The 20,699-nt window shown below is 36.9% G+C and overlaps 1 protein-coding gene across 16 annotated transcripts in view; it reads left to right on the top strand.

Moving 5' to 3' along the window:
- Positions 1-20,699, top strand: part of nfixb (nuclear factor I/Xb) — a 134,371-nt gene that overhangs the window by 97,187 nt on the left and 16,485 nt on the right. For 10 of the 16 annotated variants that reach the window (XM_027141702.2, XM_027141695.2, XM_027141699.2 and 7 more), the window contains 6 exons: positions 8,669-8,731; positions 10,112-10,186; positions 10,482-10,593; positions 10,928-10,963; positions 13,521-13,648; positions 16,253-16,327. In XM_027141702.2, coding sequence (XP_026997503.1) covers positions 8,669-8,731; positions 10,112-10,186; positions 10,482-10,593; positions 10,928-10,963; positions 13,521-13,648; positions 16,253-16,327 — 489 coding nt within the window. The remainder of the gene's footprint in view (positions 1-8,668; positions 8,732-10,111; positions 10,187-10,481; positions 10,594-10,927; positions 10,964-13,520; positions 13,649-16,252; positions 16,328-20,699) is intronic. The other 6 variants (XM_027141703.2, XM_027141698.2, XM_027141701.2 and 3 more) reach the window with 3 other exon arrangements.

The raw sequence follows: 20,699 nt of genomic DNA, 5'->3' as shown, positions 1-20,699 counted from the left end.
TAGCATAAGTCCTTAGTCCGTATAAACATTAGTCCGTATAAACATATCATGATTAAATACTAGGATATTAAACATATTCAAAATGATCCAGATTATCTTTTATATTTTTTTGGATTGTTAATTTATAATCGTGTGTTGTTGTTGTTGTTGTTTTTTTTACATATTTAATAAATAGAGTTGCATGCTATTCACTTTACACCATTTACTTAGTTACAGTCAAGCAATTAAGGGAAGAGAAATAATTAATAATATTAATTACTTTTAAAACATTGTTGCTGCTCCTTTAAAATCTTAACATTTTCATCTATTGTACATAATCCACCAAAGTCTCATTTTCTATAGGAAAGTTTTGGGCACAAAGCTTTTAATGATGCATATGCAGAGCCTTAATGAGATCTCAGATCTAATTGGTCAGAAGATTATTATTTTTTTATAACAGCAGTGAAGTTGAAATCACAGGTTTATATTAATCTCCCTGTTTTAATACGATCATTTATATAGCAACAGCTCATTCACACTGACTTTTAAGACTCCACATAAACTAAGTCTAGTACAAGAAGGTGTTTACTTTCCTATAAAGAGCTGTGCAAATCTCACCAAAACACACCAACAGTCCAGCACGTTCAGAAGGTTATTGTCCCTACACAAGTTTACCAAGATTTTAGTGTTAAGTGTGACTCATTAGCCCACACTGTTGATTAAAAACACTTCCTTTACTTTGCCTTTTCTCTTTCACCCTTTTTATGAATTATTATCATATTGACATTCAGATTGCTTAACTTTGACTTTGTTTACGGATTACTCCTTTAGCTTCAGCAGCTTATTGTTATATTGACAACTTTGGAACATTTTACTCAGTTTTGGATTTGTCTGCTCTGCTCATGCTCTCAAAACAGATTGTTCTCTTCATGTGGACTTGTTTACAACTTGGACACATGCATAATGCGATAGAGGGAAGAAAAAAAAGCCTATGTCCATTTTTAGAGCGGTGCAGTTCAAAACGAAATAAGCCAGTGAAGCAACTGAAATGCCAACTCAAATAATCTCATGTTAGTTGTGTTTTAATCAACCAATAATATAACTTTCTAAAGAGCTAGAAATGTTTCTCTATCTAAGAGTTCCTCTACCTGTGTCTAAGCTCACTGAATCACGTAGACCTAGTATTTCATTATTATTATTATTATTATTATTTTTATTATTATTATTATTATTATTGAACAAATTTTTTTAAATAAAAAAAACATTGTTTTAATTATTTTTTGTAATGTTTTGCGCCCCCTGGTGGCAGGTGCTTCCTCCACCCCCCCTTTTATTGTTCATGCACATCTGGAATGAATCAAATCAGCATTACAACACTTTGTACTCTTATCTTGTGAGTAGATCTGGATTACACCACATTGATGGCACCAGGGTTAGGATTCTGTTTTGTATTAGTGCAAGTTTAAGTGGCAGCTTTTAATTACTAAATCGGAGGCTCGTTGCAGCAGTACTTTAATCTTTCAAGTGTGCAGAAATCAGATCACCGATTCAGACCCTCACTGCATAAGTAGTGTGGTATGTTTGATAGATCGCTCACAGGCCCAGTCACTTCTTTGTGGATTAAGAGTTTGTGTGTGTGTGTGTGTGTGTTGTGTTGTGTTGTGTTGTGGTGTGTATTTGCATGCACACTGAATGTATGGATTAGAAGTGCACTATGGAAAGAGCAGCTGTGTGTCTGTGTGCTGTGTCTCTGTGCCAGACGGCTCTATATACATCTGCGTGTACATCTCTCTAACCAGAAGACGTGAGGATAGAACAAGAAAAAAATAGGCATCCTGCCAGTCTCACCTCCCATCCCCCTTCCCATCATTCTTTATTTTCTCTCTCTCTCTGTCTCTCTCTCTCATCCATGTTTTTTCTACAGTCCGGTTATCTTACTTAACTTACCATGTCATTAAGCCATTATTCCTGATGTATTCTGTTATGTTTTCATTTTGCTGCCACGCTCTACCTTTGAAGTTAATGCCCCTTGCTTCATGCACCAACCCATGCCATAAGCATCATCCCTCTATTATATTGATTAGTGAATCATTTGCAAAATGGTTCCAACGTGACAGAATCTTTACACGTGCATAAAATGCAAAGTATGGTCACCTTTTGAGATCATATGATATTGCTGCAACAATCATTATCCTAGTCTACATCGTCTTCAACAGGTTTATCCGCTTTCCATCTCCCTTTCTCTCTTCATCTCTCTTCCTTCCTGCTATAGCCTTAAGCCAGGCCCTAGAGCTCCCCCTCTGTTTCTATCTGTCTCTCTGTCTCTGTCTCTCTCTGCGCTGGGCGTGTAGTTGGCAGGCAGCGGGCACAGACGGGCACACAGATGGGCAGCATGCAAGGCAGGGCAGATCTCAGCACACCTGCTCCTCTCTGGCACGACCCGGGCCAAGCATGCACACACACACACACACACACACACACACACACACACACACAGAGGAACAGACTCGCACACACACACACTCCCGCTCGCATTTATATTTACACAGACGCACAGTCACACTTGCGTTTATATACACACACATGGGCAGAGGTAGAATGTCTGTCTAGCCAATGGCTTTCATTCACATGCACAGACACAATATTATTTACAAATCTCACACTGTAGTGGCTTCACACTTGTACATGAATTTTAAAACATGCTCTCTTAGTATGCATAGAGCTGCTCTCAAGTAATACTTATAATATTATATATATATATATATATATATATATATATATATATATATATATATATATATATATATATATAGTTCAAAATTAATCGGATGCATTAATTTATATTATATATTAATATTATATATTAGACTTAGGCAGGCATAATAAACCAAACAGAAGATCCCAAGATAGCAATATAATAATTGTATTATAGATTCAGTTTTATATCATTTTTAATATAATTTTCAATATCATCACTATCGACCTCCTACAGCTTGAAAAACACTTTCAAGAATGTTTATTTTTTTCTGAAATATGAAACCTGTATTCTGGATACTTTGTCTATTAGCTACATTTATTTATTGCTTACAGTGCAGTTACAAAGTTACAAACACCTTTTTAATAAAAGTTTTGTCTTAGATATTGATATGCATTAGCGTGTCTGTCGAAAAGAGCCACTGATTTCCAAACATTTTTCCAAAAAATGAAATGTTGCAGATAAGTTTTGTACGTTGTTGAAGAACGTTACATATCAATTAATAGAACAGAACGTTAATGAAAAAAGATTATGCCATTGAAGGCTTAATATGTTTGGAACAACAGTGTATATACATACTGTGTACATAATGTGTAGCTACACCCCTTCGATGGTTTCTTGGTTCATTTCTTCTTCTTCTTTTTTACTATTATTTATTTAATTATTTGTTTTTTTGTTTATTTATTTTGTCTGTCAAAATGTTCTTTGGGTGTTTACATGTCCAGACCTAATTTGAAGGACATCTGATAGTGTTTAGAACTAATATGTGAAAAAGAATTTGCAAAAAAGTGTCCAGGATGTAATAACTCTTAGTTTCATATTTGTATGCCTACACTTCAAACACACACATATACACTTACACACCTGTGTTTTTTTTTGTTTTTTTTTTTGTTTTTTTTTTGCACAAGGAAGGCACACTTGAATGTGTTTAGGAACAAGGCACATTTTTTATTTATTTTATATCGCTTTCAAGAAGAGCAGAATTCTTTTACTTATTTTAGTCTCCTGTAATTCTCCTCACATTAATCCATACGCACACACTCTACAATGCACAAGGAGGTGAGCACAGGGTGTGTTTGTATGTGTGGTGCTGGAGAGGTGGGTGGTTATGGCTCAGGAGTAGGTAGGCCCCCTTCAGCTTTCTACCCACTGATCTGACTGCGTCTGATGAAGCATTTCAGTGAAAGACCCTCCCGTGCAGCGGTGTCCATAAAGAGCTCCTGCCTGCTGCAGAGCCTCAGGTGAGGGGGCGCAGGCATAGAATCAAGTGTGCTTTTATAAGATAGGAAATGAATAATGTGCATAGCGGTGGGAAGGAGGGGGGATACTTAAATAAAATACTCCAATAGAAGAGCTCTGAGAACATCTGTGTGGGATTGCCTTGGGGATTAGAAGGGTTTGGAACATTTTAAGCGCATTAGGGATTAAAAAAAGGTCAGAATGTTTAGCAACATACCAATAAACCTCTTATGCAAAACCTATTTGATGGGGGGTGGGGTGGGGGTGTTCGTTGTCGTGCCTCGTTGTCCTTTGTTGTGTGGTAAGGCGTGTGAGCGTGTTTTTCACTCTGTAGTGTGGAGGTGTCGGATCATTTTATCAGTCACTATATTAAACATAGTTAACACTGTATATCCTCTAATAACACACCACGTTTTTTCCATCATTACTCTCGAAGACATCTGCAGCACTAGCTTGTTATTTATGTGTGTGTTCAGGTGGTTCTTCTGTAACACACGCTTGTCAGATATGTTATGAAGAAAAGCAACTTCCTGTAAAAACAACAGAGCAAATCGTATTGTTTAGATAGACACACAGATAGAAGGCCAACAGATAGAGGGCAGTACACACACAGATAGATAGCAGTGTGTTGATAGATGGCAGATGAAAGGTCATACGGAGTTCAAGATCAGATTAACAGTTAGTGGTGAGATGCTGGGGCTGTGAGAAAAGCAAGACATCATTTTCCAAGTTTTACTTCACTGTCAGAAAATGACTGCTAGCAACAGGATATAAAGTATTATATAGAGACAGCATACAAACAACTTGAATATGGTTTTCACAACAAAGTTTTACTTAGAGATTGTTCAGATTAGGATAATATTATTAATGACTGAATAGTAAAATGAAAAGATTTTAAGATCACATATTGTAACATCATTCTAACATTACCTTAATGTGTGTCTATTCAAATTCATATATTTATACTGCAATTATTGAATTGAAAAGATTCAATGAATAGAAAAAAACATTTTGTCTAAATGATGAAAGGTGTTTTACTAAGTTCATGTCATTTTTTTTTTATTTTAATGCTAATTCAAATTTGAATGGAATATTTTTTAATGGATATTTAATGGATATTTTTTATGGTATTTTAATATATCTTATAAATATAAAATCAAACAAAATTAACCTGAAATTAATAATGCATTAAGAGTTAACAATTACCATCTCACGTGGTTGTTTTATATCATATCTAGAACTGTGACTGACTCATATCTAATATTCCTATGTGAAGTCGATGTAAGATATTGAAATTTTATGTGAATTTCAGATTGCACAAAAAGTGTCAAATTGTGCTAAATATTATTTAGTTAAAATTAGAAGAATCTATTCCTGTAGACAAATAAATACAATGAATTCGAGCCATGAAAGTGTCTGATAAAAATGTGACATTGGCTCACTACATTGTTCTTGACATTTTTCTCCTTAGCCTCTACTCTGTGAGTTTACTTGACCCAGCTTCTGTGTGTACTGTTGATTTTATTTTGTTGGTGTTTGAGATGTCCTGCAGCAGGCCTGTGTTAGATTAATCCTCTCCATTTGCCAGTGTGAGTCTGCGATAAACTGCCAATCTGAGCTCATTGGCAAATGCATAAGCTGCAAAATAAATAATTAAATGAAAACAAACCTTTGTTTGTGCACAGTCATTTGCAGGCTCGGTTGTGTATGAATATGTGCTTTTGGAAATGAGTCAATTAGATTCAGTGCTACTGGTTTTTCAGTGTTCTAAAAAGTTACTGAAGTGGCCTTTATATGAATATTAGCTTAAATTTGCAGGTCTTTATTTCAACCCATGTTTGGTGGGATGTATATTTTTTTAAAATTTTCATTTCATTTCATTTTTTTTTAATTATTATTTGCATTCGCATTTGTATATGTGTGCGTTTTTGACACGTTCGATTTGGCCCGTGCTTTATTCAGGGGTCCTCTGGGTGAGTGTGCTGGATTGATAAGGATGGTGCTGAGCTTTTTTTTTTTTTTTTTTGGATACATTAGTGAGCTGTGTGTGTTTATGTGTTTGTTGTGTGTGCATGGAGGGTGTATTGTGATTTGCTGATAACAGCAGTGGCTGGACACCACAGGGCCTCAGCTCAATAATGGACAGAGACTCCATTGTGAGCGTGAGGGTGAGTTGCCCCCTGCTCCCCTCGTTTTTGTCTCCGTCCAATAGCATGAGCTTTTCCATTCACTCTGATCCAGCTCTGCACAGTAAGGCTCCATTAATGTGTCTTGTAATTGGATTAGAGCTCGTTGAAGACCCAGAACCCTCGTACATGTTCAGTTCTGCACACCACTAGGGGGAGAAAGCTGGGAGAAGAGTTGAAAAATACTTCTGTAATATTACTACATTACTATATTTTAGTTATTATCAACTGATGCTTGTATTCATGCTTATTTGCATTTCCAGGATTTACATACACCCAACATTTTTGATATACACCTCAAAAACTGTGACAGATTTATTTGACTTGGTTACCATTTCAATTACATTCCTGTGCTTGATTACTTGATTTATTTTTTAAAACAAAAAATCCCAAACAAATTCATATAGTTTGTATGAATACTACTACAACTAAATACTAAAAGCCACAACTTTTATATCAATAAATTCTAAAATATATTCTTGACCTCTAATGAAGTGATTTAATTTTTTTTTATTTTGATCTTTTATCTATTTTCATGTTTTATATTTAATTGATGCTTTCACTTTTCTGTAAGAGTCAGCTCTTTTTGTAGGAGCTAAATATGGATTTCAGTGGTGGCATGTGACTACAAGCAGAAAATCATTTATCTACATTAACCAGGAATTTTATAGCTTATGTCACTGGCTGACTTAAAATTAGCAGAAATTGTGCTCTTCATTGATCAGCATCTCTCATTAAACTACCCATAAACATCTGGTTTAAAAAGATATGTATGGCTATAAAACCTTTTTTTCTGTACATAAATGTCTGCATATGGTTGTATGTAAAATGGCCATAAATAAAAAATCATATATTTGTGTATGTTACTCTAGATTAGCATTTAGCTGTCAGATGGATTAGCATTAAGCTGTTTGAATATAGTTGTATAGTTTTATACATATTTTTTATAGATATAGACACTGCGAAAAGGATGTTTTTTTTTTTTTTACTTTTTTCCAAGCAGTGTGTCCATGTTTTAGTGAGGGTGTTTGCAAATGTTAAGCTAGCAGGAATTCTCTGACACCACTAGTGCTAAGATGGCTGCCAAATGCTAAGATGGCTGCCAGGATTCCACAGAGCGACCGAAGCGCATGCAACGAGAAAGGGAGCAAGCGAGGGGAAAGAACGTTTCTTGGTTTTCTTCCACGTTCTAATTTTGCCAGTGCTTCTTTTTGTATAAGTTTTCCATTATTTACATCTGTTACTGTTGTTGTGGCGCATTTTATAGCTTATGCAATTGCTTTTGCTACTTCTGATACAGAACTGACGTTTGCACTACGCTGTTAGTCAAAGAATAAGGCACCCTTGTTGATTAGTTAGTATTCAATGCTTATTTTAAAGAAAATTCCAGTATCATTAACGGTTATTGAAACACACTATATAGCAGAAAGAATGTCACTGAATCTGGGCCAAGAACAACATCCAAGAAGGTTCTAGATTCTTTGATATCAGTTTAATTAGAGATACTCCATAAATGTCAGTATGAATGCACACAAAGTTCAGTCCTTATCTTATATGTCCTGATATAATAAGTGAAGTCCTTCAGTAAATGCTTTTTTTATGTACCATTAAATGCTGTACACTGTGCATCAAGAACAGTTTTGGAAGACAGTGTTGTCGCCCCAATTGCACTTCCTCTTTTCACATGGCTATAGAGATTTGTGCTCATACAGCCATAAGGGCATTGGTGAGGTCAAGTACTGATGTTGGGTGAGAAAGTCTGGGTTTCAACAGTGATCCATAGAGTTCATCACAGACCAGTGGGATTGAGGTCTGTACAGGACACTAAAGTTCTTCCATTCCAACCTTGTCAAACCTTGCTCTTCATAGCTCTTTGGTCTGTCATTTTTGAACAGCTTTTTCTTTTCTCTTAGTTCCGGTGAAGGGAAATTGTAAATAAGCAGCATACGTACAAAGAGTTTAAGGAAGGCCTAAAAATGGGTGTGATGCCAGATTATTACTCATCTGTCTTCATTTCAATTCTCACTTTATAGTTGTAGGTAATTTGAGCAGATTTATTGAGTAAAAGGAACTATAGATCAACCATTGTCGGTGTCATCGCATTGTTGCACTATTTTATGCTTAGAGTGATTTGGCCAACCAGTGTCCAAAAATGTGCTTGTCTCTGGCTTATACTAGTAAATTTTTAATCCAAAATGTGAGGATATCCCAAATTTGAGGTTTTATGAGGAATTTTTATGAGGAGTTTCAGTGTGTCAACACTTTTAGGGTGTATGGTAAGTGCTCTGTGGCAGGCTGTCACAATAAACTAATACAAAACAGGATTAGACATTGATCTTTAGGTTTTAATGGACAGCTACACTGAATCTAGTACGTCAAAATCTCACAAATGTCTTGTTGTTCCATCATCATTCATTAAAGTGTTGAAAGAACCAAAGTCTGCTTAGTCTTGGCTCAGTCACAAAGTTTTAGTCATATGCCCAATTCTCTCCTTGTCGTTTCTGTGCAGAATCTGGACAATCAGAGAACTCCAACCAGCAAGGAGAAGCAGACGTCAAGCCACCACCCAATGGTAAGCCACCCAATTTATATAAAAGCCATACTGTATATCCATATGTATTTAAACTTGTAAGCATTATTTCATTTCTTTTTTTAAAAAAGGTTTCTCAGATGAAATCATGTTTTTGCTGTCAGAAATGAAGTCAAGCATTTTCAAGATGCAGCCCCCTTCTAGCTGCTCACGTTATATGCTGTAACCTACAGAATATGACATAATGGAAATTTCATTTAAGCTAGTGCTATCTGATTGAATGCTCCAAGCCATGTTATTTTCCTGGGTCAGAAACATTCTCTCTCTCTGTCTCTCTCTCTCTCTCTCTCTCTCTCTCTCTATATATATATATATATATATATATATATATATATATATATATATATATATATATATATATATATAATGTACATATATAGCAATTCCAGTTCATAGTAGTTAGGCACTGCTAAGCTGCTTGAATGCTCATAAATCACTCTGGCATGATTGGCTGATGGGAACCACATGGTTCACAAATACAGCAGCACTGAGCTCATGCTCCAACATTGCTGGTGCACACATGCATGCACACACTGACCTCAGACGATCATGTGGAGAGATTAGAAACAATAACCCAGTTACTTATAGTGCCTGCTAAACACATGCACATGCAGAGCACATGGGATGGCTTGTATGTAGCATTTGTCTGTAGCACTTGTTTGCATAAGCAGCTCCCACACACAGATTTTCATATACTTCGGTATATATTTGTATTTATTTTTATGACCCCGTCCCTCTCGGTCATTTTTAGGCCTATCTGTGGTAGTGTTCTGGAATAAAAGATATCATCTAAATGCTTATTTCTAAATGAAATTTGTCAGAGAATAATTTTCAACAGGCATTGTTAATGTTAATTGCAATTTTAAAAACCTGGATAAAGACCTATACTAGCTTTATAGAGCCTGCAACAATTCTATTCAGCCCTGGCCGTTTTCCACTAGACAGTTTCAGCAGAGGATTTTGGGTCAGTTTGGAGGAAGGTCTTAGTGTTGCCTCACAGGATGCTGAGGGATCTAAAAATTACAAATTGCTCCTTAACATGATTTATTCATATTCTAAGTACTGTTTATGTCGATTCTCTGTAAATCATTACAAGCCCACTGAATAACTGGAGTTGAACACAGAGTAACTCGGCCATGTGTATCGTCCTCATTAAGTTTCAGTTTTTCTCCGAACACCTCGGTCAAACAAGCTTTTCATAGCAGGACTAACCAAAAATGTCCATCCTGTTATTGTCCCAGTGTGACAGCGCACATTATAAATAGGATGAATTTAACAATGCGGTCCATGCGGTTAGGCCGTTTTTTTGAGTGTGTGTGTGTCTGTGTGTGTGTCATTCTCTGTTACTCTCTCGCACCCCAGGACACTTGAGTTTCCAGGACTGCTTTGTGACTTCAGGAGTGTGGAACGTGGCCGAGCTGGTCCGCGTGTCACAGAGTAAGTCTCAGACACATTTCCACTATTCTTTTGTAATATTTCTTCATCTGATAGAGTGATAGAAAATTGAACAGCTGACACTAACTGGTGCTGCTTAAATTAATGTTTAAAAGTGTTTCTAGACATTTTCAAAAAAATCTTTCCAGCCCAGAAATTAGCTCCACCACCAGACAGTACGGAACTTCTTACAATGAGTATGTAGTTTAAAATAAATAATAATAAAAAAGGGAACTAAAAAAATCAATATGTGACTTAATCTGTCAGGGTAGTAACGCTGTCGTTTGCTTGCTTTTAGCTCCAGTTGCCACGGCTACCGGTCCCAACTTCTCCCTGGCCGACCTGGACAGTCCTGGATATTACAACATCAACCTGGGTCGCCGGTCCATCACGTCCACCCCATCGACCAGGTACACACACAAATTGAAGTTCTCTTACTTGCATGTTAGTAAATGTGCTTGGCCAATGCTTTCCTCTTTTCTCTAATTTGTGAGACTGCTTTCTCTTTTTTCTGTTTTTCTGTCTCTCTGATCTCTACATTAATGCTGCTGTCTCTCTTTTTCTCTGTCTGTCTCTATTTCCTTTTCACTGTTTGCTTCTTTCTCTCTCTCTCTCTCACTCTCTCTCTCTCTCTCTCTCTCTCTCTCTCTCTCTCTCTCTCTCTCTCACTCTCTCACACACACACACACACACACACGCTCTCTCTGTCTACATTCTTTTCCCTCATTTTCTGGGCCGCCGCAGGACTGAAATGGAGCTGTATGGCAGTCTCCCTCGGAGGTACACCCCACAGTCTTGTCTTCTCTGCACTCCACTTCTTCTTGTCTCTGAGTCGTGCAGTAACTCTCTCTGTGTCTGAGTCTGAACATCTGAGCACTGTCCATTTGTTGTTCACACCAGTGCAAGCCAGGCTTTTTTGACGTTTGACATTTTTCCCTTGAAGACAATTTTGTTGTTACGAAAAGAATGTGATTTAATTAACCCGAGATGAGCTAAAATTCTAAGTTGGCATAAATGAGATGTCGGGTGCAAAGATTTTATGTGTATGTGCAATTTTCATCAGAGGATTTTAATCAGCAGTAGAGGATGACAATCAAAACAGGAATCAGTTAATTATATACAAGTCGTTTTTTTAGTTTATTCATTAGAAACAGCTTCAAACAGACGTTTCTACAGGCTACAAATGAAATAATATCATATCATTTAAGCTTACATTACATTTAGCTGAATGTATCTGGTGCCAGACAAATAAGTAAGCTTTGTGATAAAGCTTCAGCAGTTTAACTTAAAGCTACTAGACTTGATTTGTTTGCTAGGAGCTAGTGCAACATTCAACAGATAAAACCAAGTAGATCACAGTCATTCAAATGAAATACAACTTAAAGTTTGGATTGAGAAACATGTTCAGATTTGTGTGTGCATGTGTAGTGTACTGTATGTGTCACCATCCAAGGGTTTGGATGTTACACTACTGTAGGTATTAGAGCAATAAGAAGAAAATGATCTGGATGGTTTACTCAGAGCTCTTCATTTCCTCAGAAGGTGGATTTTGTATCAAAATTGAAAGCTAAATTCTATAACATAACACACACACACACACACACACACACACACACACACACACAAATACTGTTCTGTTGACTATGAGGTCAGGACCATAAAATAGAAAATGGGTGATTGGTATATACACAATTACAACGGCCTTTAACTGAGTTGTAAAAGGCAGATTTGTAAGATTAGTTTCAAATGTGAGTTCAACAAAAGACGATGGATACTTGCTTATTGTAGTTGTAGTTTGTTCACACTTCTAAGTCTTTTTGTCAATTTGTTCACTGAATTTTAAGTAAATTTGTGCTACAGATTGAGTTTTTTAGTAGTGCTGGCACTTGAGCATGCATTTTACCATGATAGGGAAACTCTTCCCATGTGTCTTCCAGCCAGATAAGTAAATTTTCTTTCCTTGCTGATTACAATCCATTCTTCCCACAGTTATTTTGATAATGAAGGAGATCAAGGTTGCAGTATTCTATATCATTTTTAATTCATTTAAAAAGTAAAGACAAAAAAAAAAGCTTTAAAAAGAGTACAGAGCCAACATGAATCCAGAACAATGTAAGATCATCTGGGGATAATTAAATCAATATCAAATAGTATATCAAACAAGCCTAACATGTCCTGTGTGGAAGCCTGCAGTCCTCGTGAACCACAACACGGTTGCTTTTACAATTTAAATTAAACTCCACAAGGCCATAAAAATTAGTTTGTATCAAAGAGAGCTAAAAATGTGCACTCAACAATTAAGCTGTCTGCTAAACAATGAGGCTCTCCAGGACTGCAGCTTGACAGGCGTGATATATGGGATGGCAGATGGATTAGGACTTTGTTACGGTATTATTTTCTTCAGGAAAGCATGTTTATGTTCTTTTTTTAATCACATGCTAAATACATTATGTATTATGGCATTAATACTACGTAATTTTTTTTTTTTTTCAAATGCATGTAATTATACTTATTTTTTTAGTTTTATTCCATCTCTCTTAAAGTTCATTTGAAAGTGTTTTGGATTGAAATTGCCATAGCAACATTATTGCCATAGCAGTTAACATTAGCACATGTTTTACATCAAAATAGTGAAAGTATTATGAATCGATAAAAATAAAAAATATACTCTTGAATATATTGAGTGGTCTTTGGTGGCACGGATTCACGCTAGGTTATTATTTCATTATTTTGTTAAGTATTAAGTATTTTTATAATTTCCTATCTACTTCAAATTATTCAGTAACTGATAAAACTACTAGAAAAATGTGTTCCAAAAGTCAGGAATGTAAATTCGTTAATAAGATTTTAAGAGGTTGCAGTCTTTGCTGGCTGAGGGATTAGACTTCTCTCCCCAAACTGTAGAAACAAAGAAGATCTTTATTTATTGCTAATGGTTTGTAATCAGAGTGATGTTGGGAACAAATTATTCCATGTAACTGACTAAATTTACAGAAAGTTCCTCTCACCCTAAAGGTGATCATTTAGCTAAGAAGTATGGTTCTCTAGTTATTCTGGTGACCTTGTGAACTGTTTAAGTATTGATGTATTCATCGATAGAGACTTTGAAAGCAGTATATGTCACAATGGATAAGGGCAGATGACATCTGCCATAATTGATTAAATATGTAGAAACTGTCAGTTTGATTTGAGCGACCTTTTCCCAGATTTCATGGCAAAGTTGTGCTCCCCTTGTCTGTAGCTAACTGTATTTTTCATCTCTCTCTCTCTCTCTCTCTCTCTCTCTCTCTCTCTCTCTCTCTCTCTCTCTCTCTCTCTCTCTCTCTCTCTCTCTCAGCTCAAACAAGCGCAAGTCAATTGATGACAGTGAAATGGAGAGCCCAGTGGATGATGTGTTCTACTCGGGCCGTTCCCCTGCACCCGGAGGCTCACAGCCCAGTGGTTGGCCTAATGATGTAGATGCAGGTACACAAACACACACACACACACACACACACACACACACTTCATTTTTAGTCTCTTCACACAGCCAGCATCAAAAGCATTAATGTTAAAGTATCTGTTAGCAAACAGTTCCCATATTTACTGAGAAGAGTTTTTACTGCAAGAGTTGCTGAGAAAGAAATCACAGTAAATGCTTTAAGCTGAGCTAGCAGACTGGCTGTGTGAATTGACCACACTTTCTTTCTACTTTTCACTCTCTCCACCTATCCACTTACTCAATTCCTCACTCATCCACCCATCTGCTCAGCCAATCAGTCTCTCTCTCTCTCTCTCTCTCTCTCTCTCTCTCTCTCTCTCTCTCTCTCTCTCTCTCTCTCTCTCTCTCTCACTGTTTCTGTCTGAATTCATTCCTTTTTTCACCATAGAAATTTCTTTTAGCTCAAAACTTTGACCAACTTACCAACTAAGGCCAACTTGTTCATTACTGCAGAAATTACCCTTAACTGCATCTCTATATTTGGTGTTTCAGTTTACTAGGCGATTAGTTCTCTTGAGCATGGTGCGATGATGTGTCCAGATGTACATTGCAACCTATATAGTGAATGGACGAGGAGGCGATTTCAGACACACTGTATGTCTCTTTTTACTGTTTTATTTAATCAGTTTATTTCCTTCTCCCAATCATTCACTACCCACCAAAGTAGACAGGACCTAATGATTACAGCTAAAAATTCTTGCCAATGTACCATCACAACTCACCGCAGAAATGTTGTTTATTAACTCTTCCCTAGATGGACAGAGTAGAGAGGGATACTGTAAATAGATTGCGTGGCAACATATGGGTTACAGTCTAATCTAAAAAAAATACTACTAATAATAAATGAAATTTTGTATAATAAATAACAGCAATGTAAACCTTTGTATCTGATTACTTTCACAATTAGGATTTAGGTGTACATTTTGTTCAAGTTTTTGAATTAAAGATTCAAAAACTTGATTCTTGATTCAAGATTCAATTTGGTTAAAAGATTTATTCCTTAAATTAACACATTTAATTTTTGTAAATTACATATCAGTATTTAAATTCTGATTAAACCAATATTTTTTTTTCTCAGTATAACAAGAGGCTTGATAAAATACTCAGATATAACTCAGATATATATAAGAGTAGTACAACTAACTCTTTTTAAAGCATTTTTAAATTCTATGAATAACGGATAAAAGAGACTCAGCAAAGATTTCAAGAAAAGTATACACTACATACCTTTAAATATCACCCAAATCTTCTCACCCAACATCAGTAGTAGTAAAGTATTAAAGAACGTATTAATATGAAACTTTTTTATTTATTTTTTTTGCAGCGCCACAGACAATTAACACTAAGTACACACTAGTGCTTTAGTATAAATAATTTAAATGAACTATTTCATTATATTTTATTTGAGCTTTGGGGCTAACAGAAGGAATAGAGCTGTAGTAAGTGTGTGTGTGTGTGTGTGTGTGTGTGTGTGTGTGTGTGTGTGTGTGTGTGTGTGTGTGTGTGTGTGTGTGTGTGTGTGTGTGTGTGTGTATACATGTGTGTTCAGTTGTTAGGCCTGCTGTGTGGGTGTGGTTGAAGATGTTTAGGAATGTTACTGCACAACGTTTTTGTGACATTTATTAATAAATATTCTATTGCATGACAGGGTGTATTATTGCATATACTTAAAAGTAGCCATAAATCTTCTAGGAAGTTTACATTTTATTTAATTTAAGGTTGGGGAGAACTGTTTAAACATCTTACACATTATTTCAGTCTTATAAAGTCAGTTCAGTAGACAATCCTGGTGTCTGGGATGTGGTATCCACTGCATTGCCACAACATGACCACATTTTTCGCATCTGTTTCCCTTTCACTAATCCCCCACACACACCAGCACTGCTTCTGGAGACACTCTGCTGTTTCTTTCATAAGCAAGTTACATAATGGTCTTCATACCATGTAGAATGGAAGTTTCCAGAAAGATGAAGAGTACAGTTGTTCTTTGTGTCCATATGATTGCTCACTCATTCCATTCATGCAACATTTATATGTACAATGGTTCCTGTATTAATGCTCAATAAGTCTCAAGATTTGAAAAATACATGATTAATGACTTTTTTATTCCCAAATTTTTCCATGCTGTACCTGCCCCTCCTCTCTCTCTCTCTCTCTCTCTCTCTCTCTCTCTCTCTCTCTCTCTCTCTCTCTCTCTCTCGCTCTCACTCTCTCTCGCTTTCTCTCTCTCTCTCTCGCTCTCACTCTCTCTCGCTTTCTCTCTCTCTCTCTCTCTCTCTCTCTCTCGCTTTCTCTCTCTCTCTCTCTCTCTCTCTCTCTCTCTCTCTCTCTCTCTCTCTCTCTCTCTCTCTTTGAGAATTGGTTCCAGATGTACAATCTTGGATTTTCAGTGATTGGCTTTTGTTCGAGTGCATACAAGCTAGAATGTAAATAGTCATATAGTACAAGACAGACTGTAAAGCTTATCATCATGTGTCTGATGTAAAATGAAATAACACTGCCCCGTGATTTCCTCTATCCCAAAAGTCTCTTTCTTTCACCCTGTCATATTGTTAACTCTGCCCTTCTTCCCTGTTTGGGTTTTTCAGTGCAGCACCATTTGGCCAGTATGCAGGAGAGGAAGATTAAACATGAGAGCGATGGCGTGCAGTTTCCTTACCATGGTTAGACCACATTACCCTCATCTTTACTGCTCTACACCACTCACAACCTGAATCCAAAATGACTGTTCTTCTGCCTCAATGTTTACTTTCCTCTTTGTGTGTGTGTGTCTCTCTCTCTCTCTCTCTCTCTCTCTCTCTCTCTCTCTCTCTCTCTCTCTCTCTCTCTCTCTCTCTCTCTCTCTCTCTCTCTCTCTCTCTCTCCTGTATTGCTATCACTACCCTGTCCCTCCTTGTCCTTTTCTATTACTTATTATCAAAATGTTATTCCCCAGTGCCATCAAATGTCATCAAATTCATGGCAAACTTGTTCGGGAAGTTCATAGGAAAATAAGATACTTGTGTTGTGTTTAGAACGTGGTTTGGATATTCACTGTGCTTCAGTAACATCCACTATTTCAGGCTCTCTGTTTGCGCCATCCATTACTACTTCTCTAGGGTCACAGACTTTTAAATCTGAACACTTTTATGTATTCGATGGGGCACTTCTCCTCAAATTCTGGCAGCTTTAATAAAATAACTGCTTCGAAAGGAAACTCAGGTTTCTGTGGCACCTCAGGTTCTGTAAATGAGACAAAATCACAAATGACAAGGAGAGTCTCTAATTTCCTACTAATCAAGTCGCCTGCCAGAAACCTCCTCCTCTGGCATTACCATTTATGAGTTGTAGCCTAGTCATGTGTTTTGGGGCATGGCGTTGCAAGGAAATCTAATGGCAGGGGCTGTATTTGGTTTGCATTTGAGTTTCGAAGCATCTAGCACCATATATGGCTATACATTATATGTGTAGAAAGCTAACTAGAAGAGGCCTCTTGCATACTATCACAATTTTCTATTTTTAACAATATTTGTATTTGTAACATCATCAAGTACTCAAGTTCTCAACACAGGGTCTGATGACTCTAAATCGTAGTCTTACTTACTTAAAAAAAACATGTCTTAACCTGACTTTTTGTGTATTGTTGACTAGTGCAGAAAATGAAAGCCATATGGCTCTGACAAATCTGTCCTGATGAGAATCATGGAATTTATATTTATAGTTACAGCAGTCCCTGGCTACAGAAGGTTTGTTAGTTAGCGTGAAAATCGAGGATGATGCTGCTGCTCAAGTAGTTACTTTTTTTTATAAGTTAGTAAAGTTTCAAAAATCAGGCTAACTGAAATCTACCCGGTAAAAGTGGAAGTTCACTGCTTGGTCTTTCTCTTCATTATTCAATTCTAATAATTGTTTATGTAACTGTCAGTGACTGTCTAACAGTAGATACCAGCTGTCAGCTTTGAAAAATGATGTTGAAGTGTGTTACAAATGGCTGTTATGTTCAACCCCTACACATAGGAACTTCGGAGTAATTCATGTGAAAGGCCTTTTTGAGGAAGTAGGGCATAGTCGTGATCACTTCAGAATGAACTCCAGAAGGTTATTTTCTAACGCTTTCCAGAGTACTAAAAGTTTAGCCAAAATTACTACAAATTCCAAGGTTTAGATGGATAGACGTGTCCGGTGTGTTTACAGTTTACTTGCATGTCATATACTTGCATTACAATTTGGGAAGAAATACTAAATATTAAAAGAAAGGAATAGTAAATAAAGCTGCAAACCTTAATTGAATGTTGAAAATGTGAAAGGTCCTCTGATATAATGACAGATTTCACAGAATATATATTATTTTTGATTATGGGTAAGTTATCAAACCCTCACTACCAATGACCCTGACTAAAAACTAGCAAAATTTAAAATCTACAACTGTTACCATTCTGATCAAAACAATTTGTTGGCAAACGTATGTGGATACCTGACTAATCACACCCATATGCACTTGCTGACCATTTCATTCCAGATTTATTCCCCATTTCTGTTAGAAAAACTTCCACTCTTCTAGGATTTTTTTCCACCAGATTTTGCAGCGTGGCTGTGGGGATTCAACCACAAGAGCATTAATGAGGTCAGGAACTGATGTTGAATTAGAAGTTTTGGCATGCAGTTAGTGTTCCAGTTCATCCCATAGGTGTTGAGTGGGGTTGAGGTCAGGTCTCTGTGCAGGACACTTGAGATGTTTTACACAAATCTTGTCATTATGGACCACAATTTTTACACAGGGGAATTTGTCATGCTGGAACATGCTTGAGATCCTTCTGTTAGATCTTAGAGGAATTATTAATGCTACAGCAGACATCCTATACAATTTTGTGCTTCCAGCTTTGTGGCAGCAGTTTGGGAAAGGGTTCTTACACATACTGTGTCTCTGTGATGCCCAAGTATTTTTGGCCATATAGTGTAGTTCAGCTCAGCTGGCATTGAAAAAGGTAACTTCAAGAGACCATTTTTACATTAGAATGGCCTCATGATGTTACACTGTAAATATTAAACATCATAAAGATAGTTGTAAATATTAAACTTTAAATAAACATTTAAACTGGGATGCCACCGCAACTGTGAGGCTGGAATGAGGAGTAAGAAGGGTTTGAGGTTGGTAATACTAATGATCTTTAGTGATTGTGGAAAGGAGAAAATCAGCATTGACATTGGCCCAAAGATCAGGTTTTCAATGCTGGTGATCCTTGACCTGCATATTCAGGAGGTACTCCAGGACTAGGGTTGGGAAAATTGCTGTAGTAAATGCATAGTATATACAATATCAAACTTAAAGTTTAGCCTGTTGTCCAAAAGTCTGAGACCACATTGAAAATCAAAATTAAAAAAAAAATTCTTTTCTTTTTATTTTATTAAGTCAAGCAAATCTGTGATATTAATCGTGTTATTTAATTTATAAAAAAGGTCAGAATTTTATCCCTTCCTCTGAAGCACATCCTGCGAGGTGGATTTATTCTAAAATGGATCATCTCATATAGATTTTACCAAATGTTTTGGAGCCTAATCCAGCTCGAATGTGTTCTTTGCATGACACAAAATACAGAAAATTTTTAATTTCATAAAAATATGATATTCTGTTCCTGATAATATACGGTAAATTGTAATGATTAACTTTGAATTCAATTTAATGGTGGTCTCAGACCTTTGGTCTCAACTATATGTAATAAATAATAATATATTTTCATCAGAGCCTCAGTGTAATGTTTTAATTGATGGTATTGTGATAAATCCCCTGATTGGTTGCAGTAACTCGCAATCTATCTACTGATTAGCTGATGGATCTGAATTCACCGTCGTGTTATCTGGGAGGTAAGCAGGGAACAGTACTATAGCACTGGATTTAATATTGAATCAAAGGGAATAAATGTGTTTAATTAGAAATCTCTGGGTTTCCAAACATTACAAAAAATGCTGAAGTGTGAGTTTGTGTAGCAACTACAAACCAGCATACCATTCGCTAATCCATAAGGTTCTAAAGGGTTCTTCCAGCTGGTAATATTTACTTCTCCCTCTGTTTGCCCAATAATTATTAATAGGGATTAATTACCATAATACACAAGTGCACTGGCAGCTACTTATGCCTGTGTGTGTTTTGTGTGTTTAACTAAATGATACTTTAGCTAGTGGGTTACTGAAGCCCTGCCTTGAGACCTAGCGCCTGTAAACACACACTCACACACATACAACAACCCAAACAAACAAACAAGCGCAAATACACTCAGGTGTTCTCTCTGTAAGGCTATAGGCTTTATGTCTTCAAAATATGCCACACACACACACACACACACACACACACACACACAATCTGGAGATAAGCAGCACTCTGGTCCAGATGGTGCCTCCATGTGTCAACAGCTATGGGAGCTACTGTGTTACAGAAGACATCTGTTAGCGCAATGATGATGGTAGTGGTGCTGATTGGGAGGTGTGTGTGTGAGTGGGGGGGGGTTGTGTGTTTGTGAGTGACGCTCTGCTATGCTCCAAAGGTGATTCAGTACCTGAATGAGGCAATGTCGTTCATCATTAGGGCTGGCTCTTTGTGCTGCAGCGTAAGGGCTCCCTTAACATTCAGCTCATTTTACTTATCCGTCTCCTGTTCAATCAGCACTCGTGCCGCCTTCAGCTTATTCCACGTGTACCGTCCATCCCACAACTAGGGAATGAGCTGTGGTAGAATAACACACTCTATTTATGTGTCTGCATGTGTGCCCATGTCAGCCAGGGGACAACTCCATGTGCAGTTGCTGCAATATATGGTGGCTTTCATGTGTGTTCATGCGAATTTGTTTCTTTTATGTGTGTGTGTGCGTGCATGTGTGTGTGCGTAGGGACAAAATGTGGTGTTGTATAAGTGTTCTAGTTTCACATGTGCCGTTGTGTGACAGCTCAAGGTTTGTCTGCTGGCCAGCTTGTTAGTGTGGTGAGACTGGAGGGTCATGGGAGTATTTGATTGGCTGCCAGTCTGCTGATGCATAGTGCCAGGAACTGGACAGAGAAAGAGAA

Source organism: Tachysurus fulvidraco, chromosome 15 (genome assembly GCF_022655615.1).
Source record: "Tachysurus fulvidraco isolate hzauxx_2018 chromosome 15, HZAU_PFXX_2.0, whole genome shotgun sequence".
In the NCBI taxonomy this organism is placed as follows: domain Eukaryota; kingdom Metazoa; phylum Chordata; class Actinopteri; order Siluriformes; family Bagridae; genus Tachysurus; species Tachysurus fulvidraco.
This window is presented reverse-complemented; position numbering and strand designations above follow the sequence as displayed.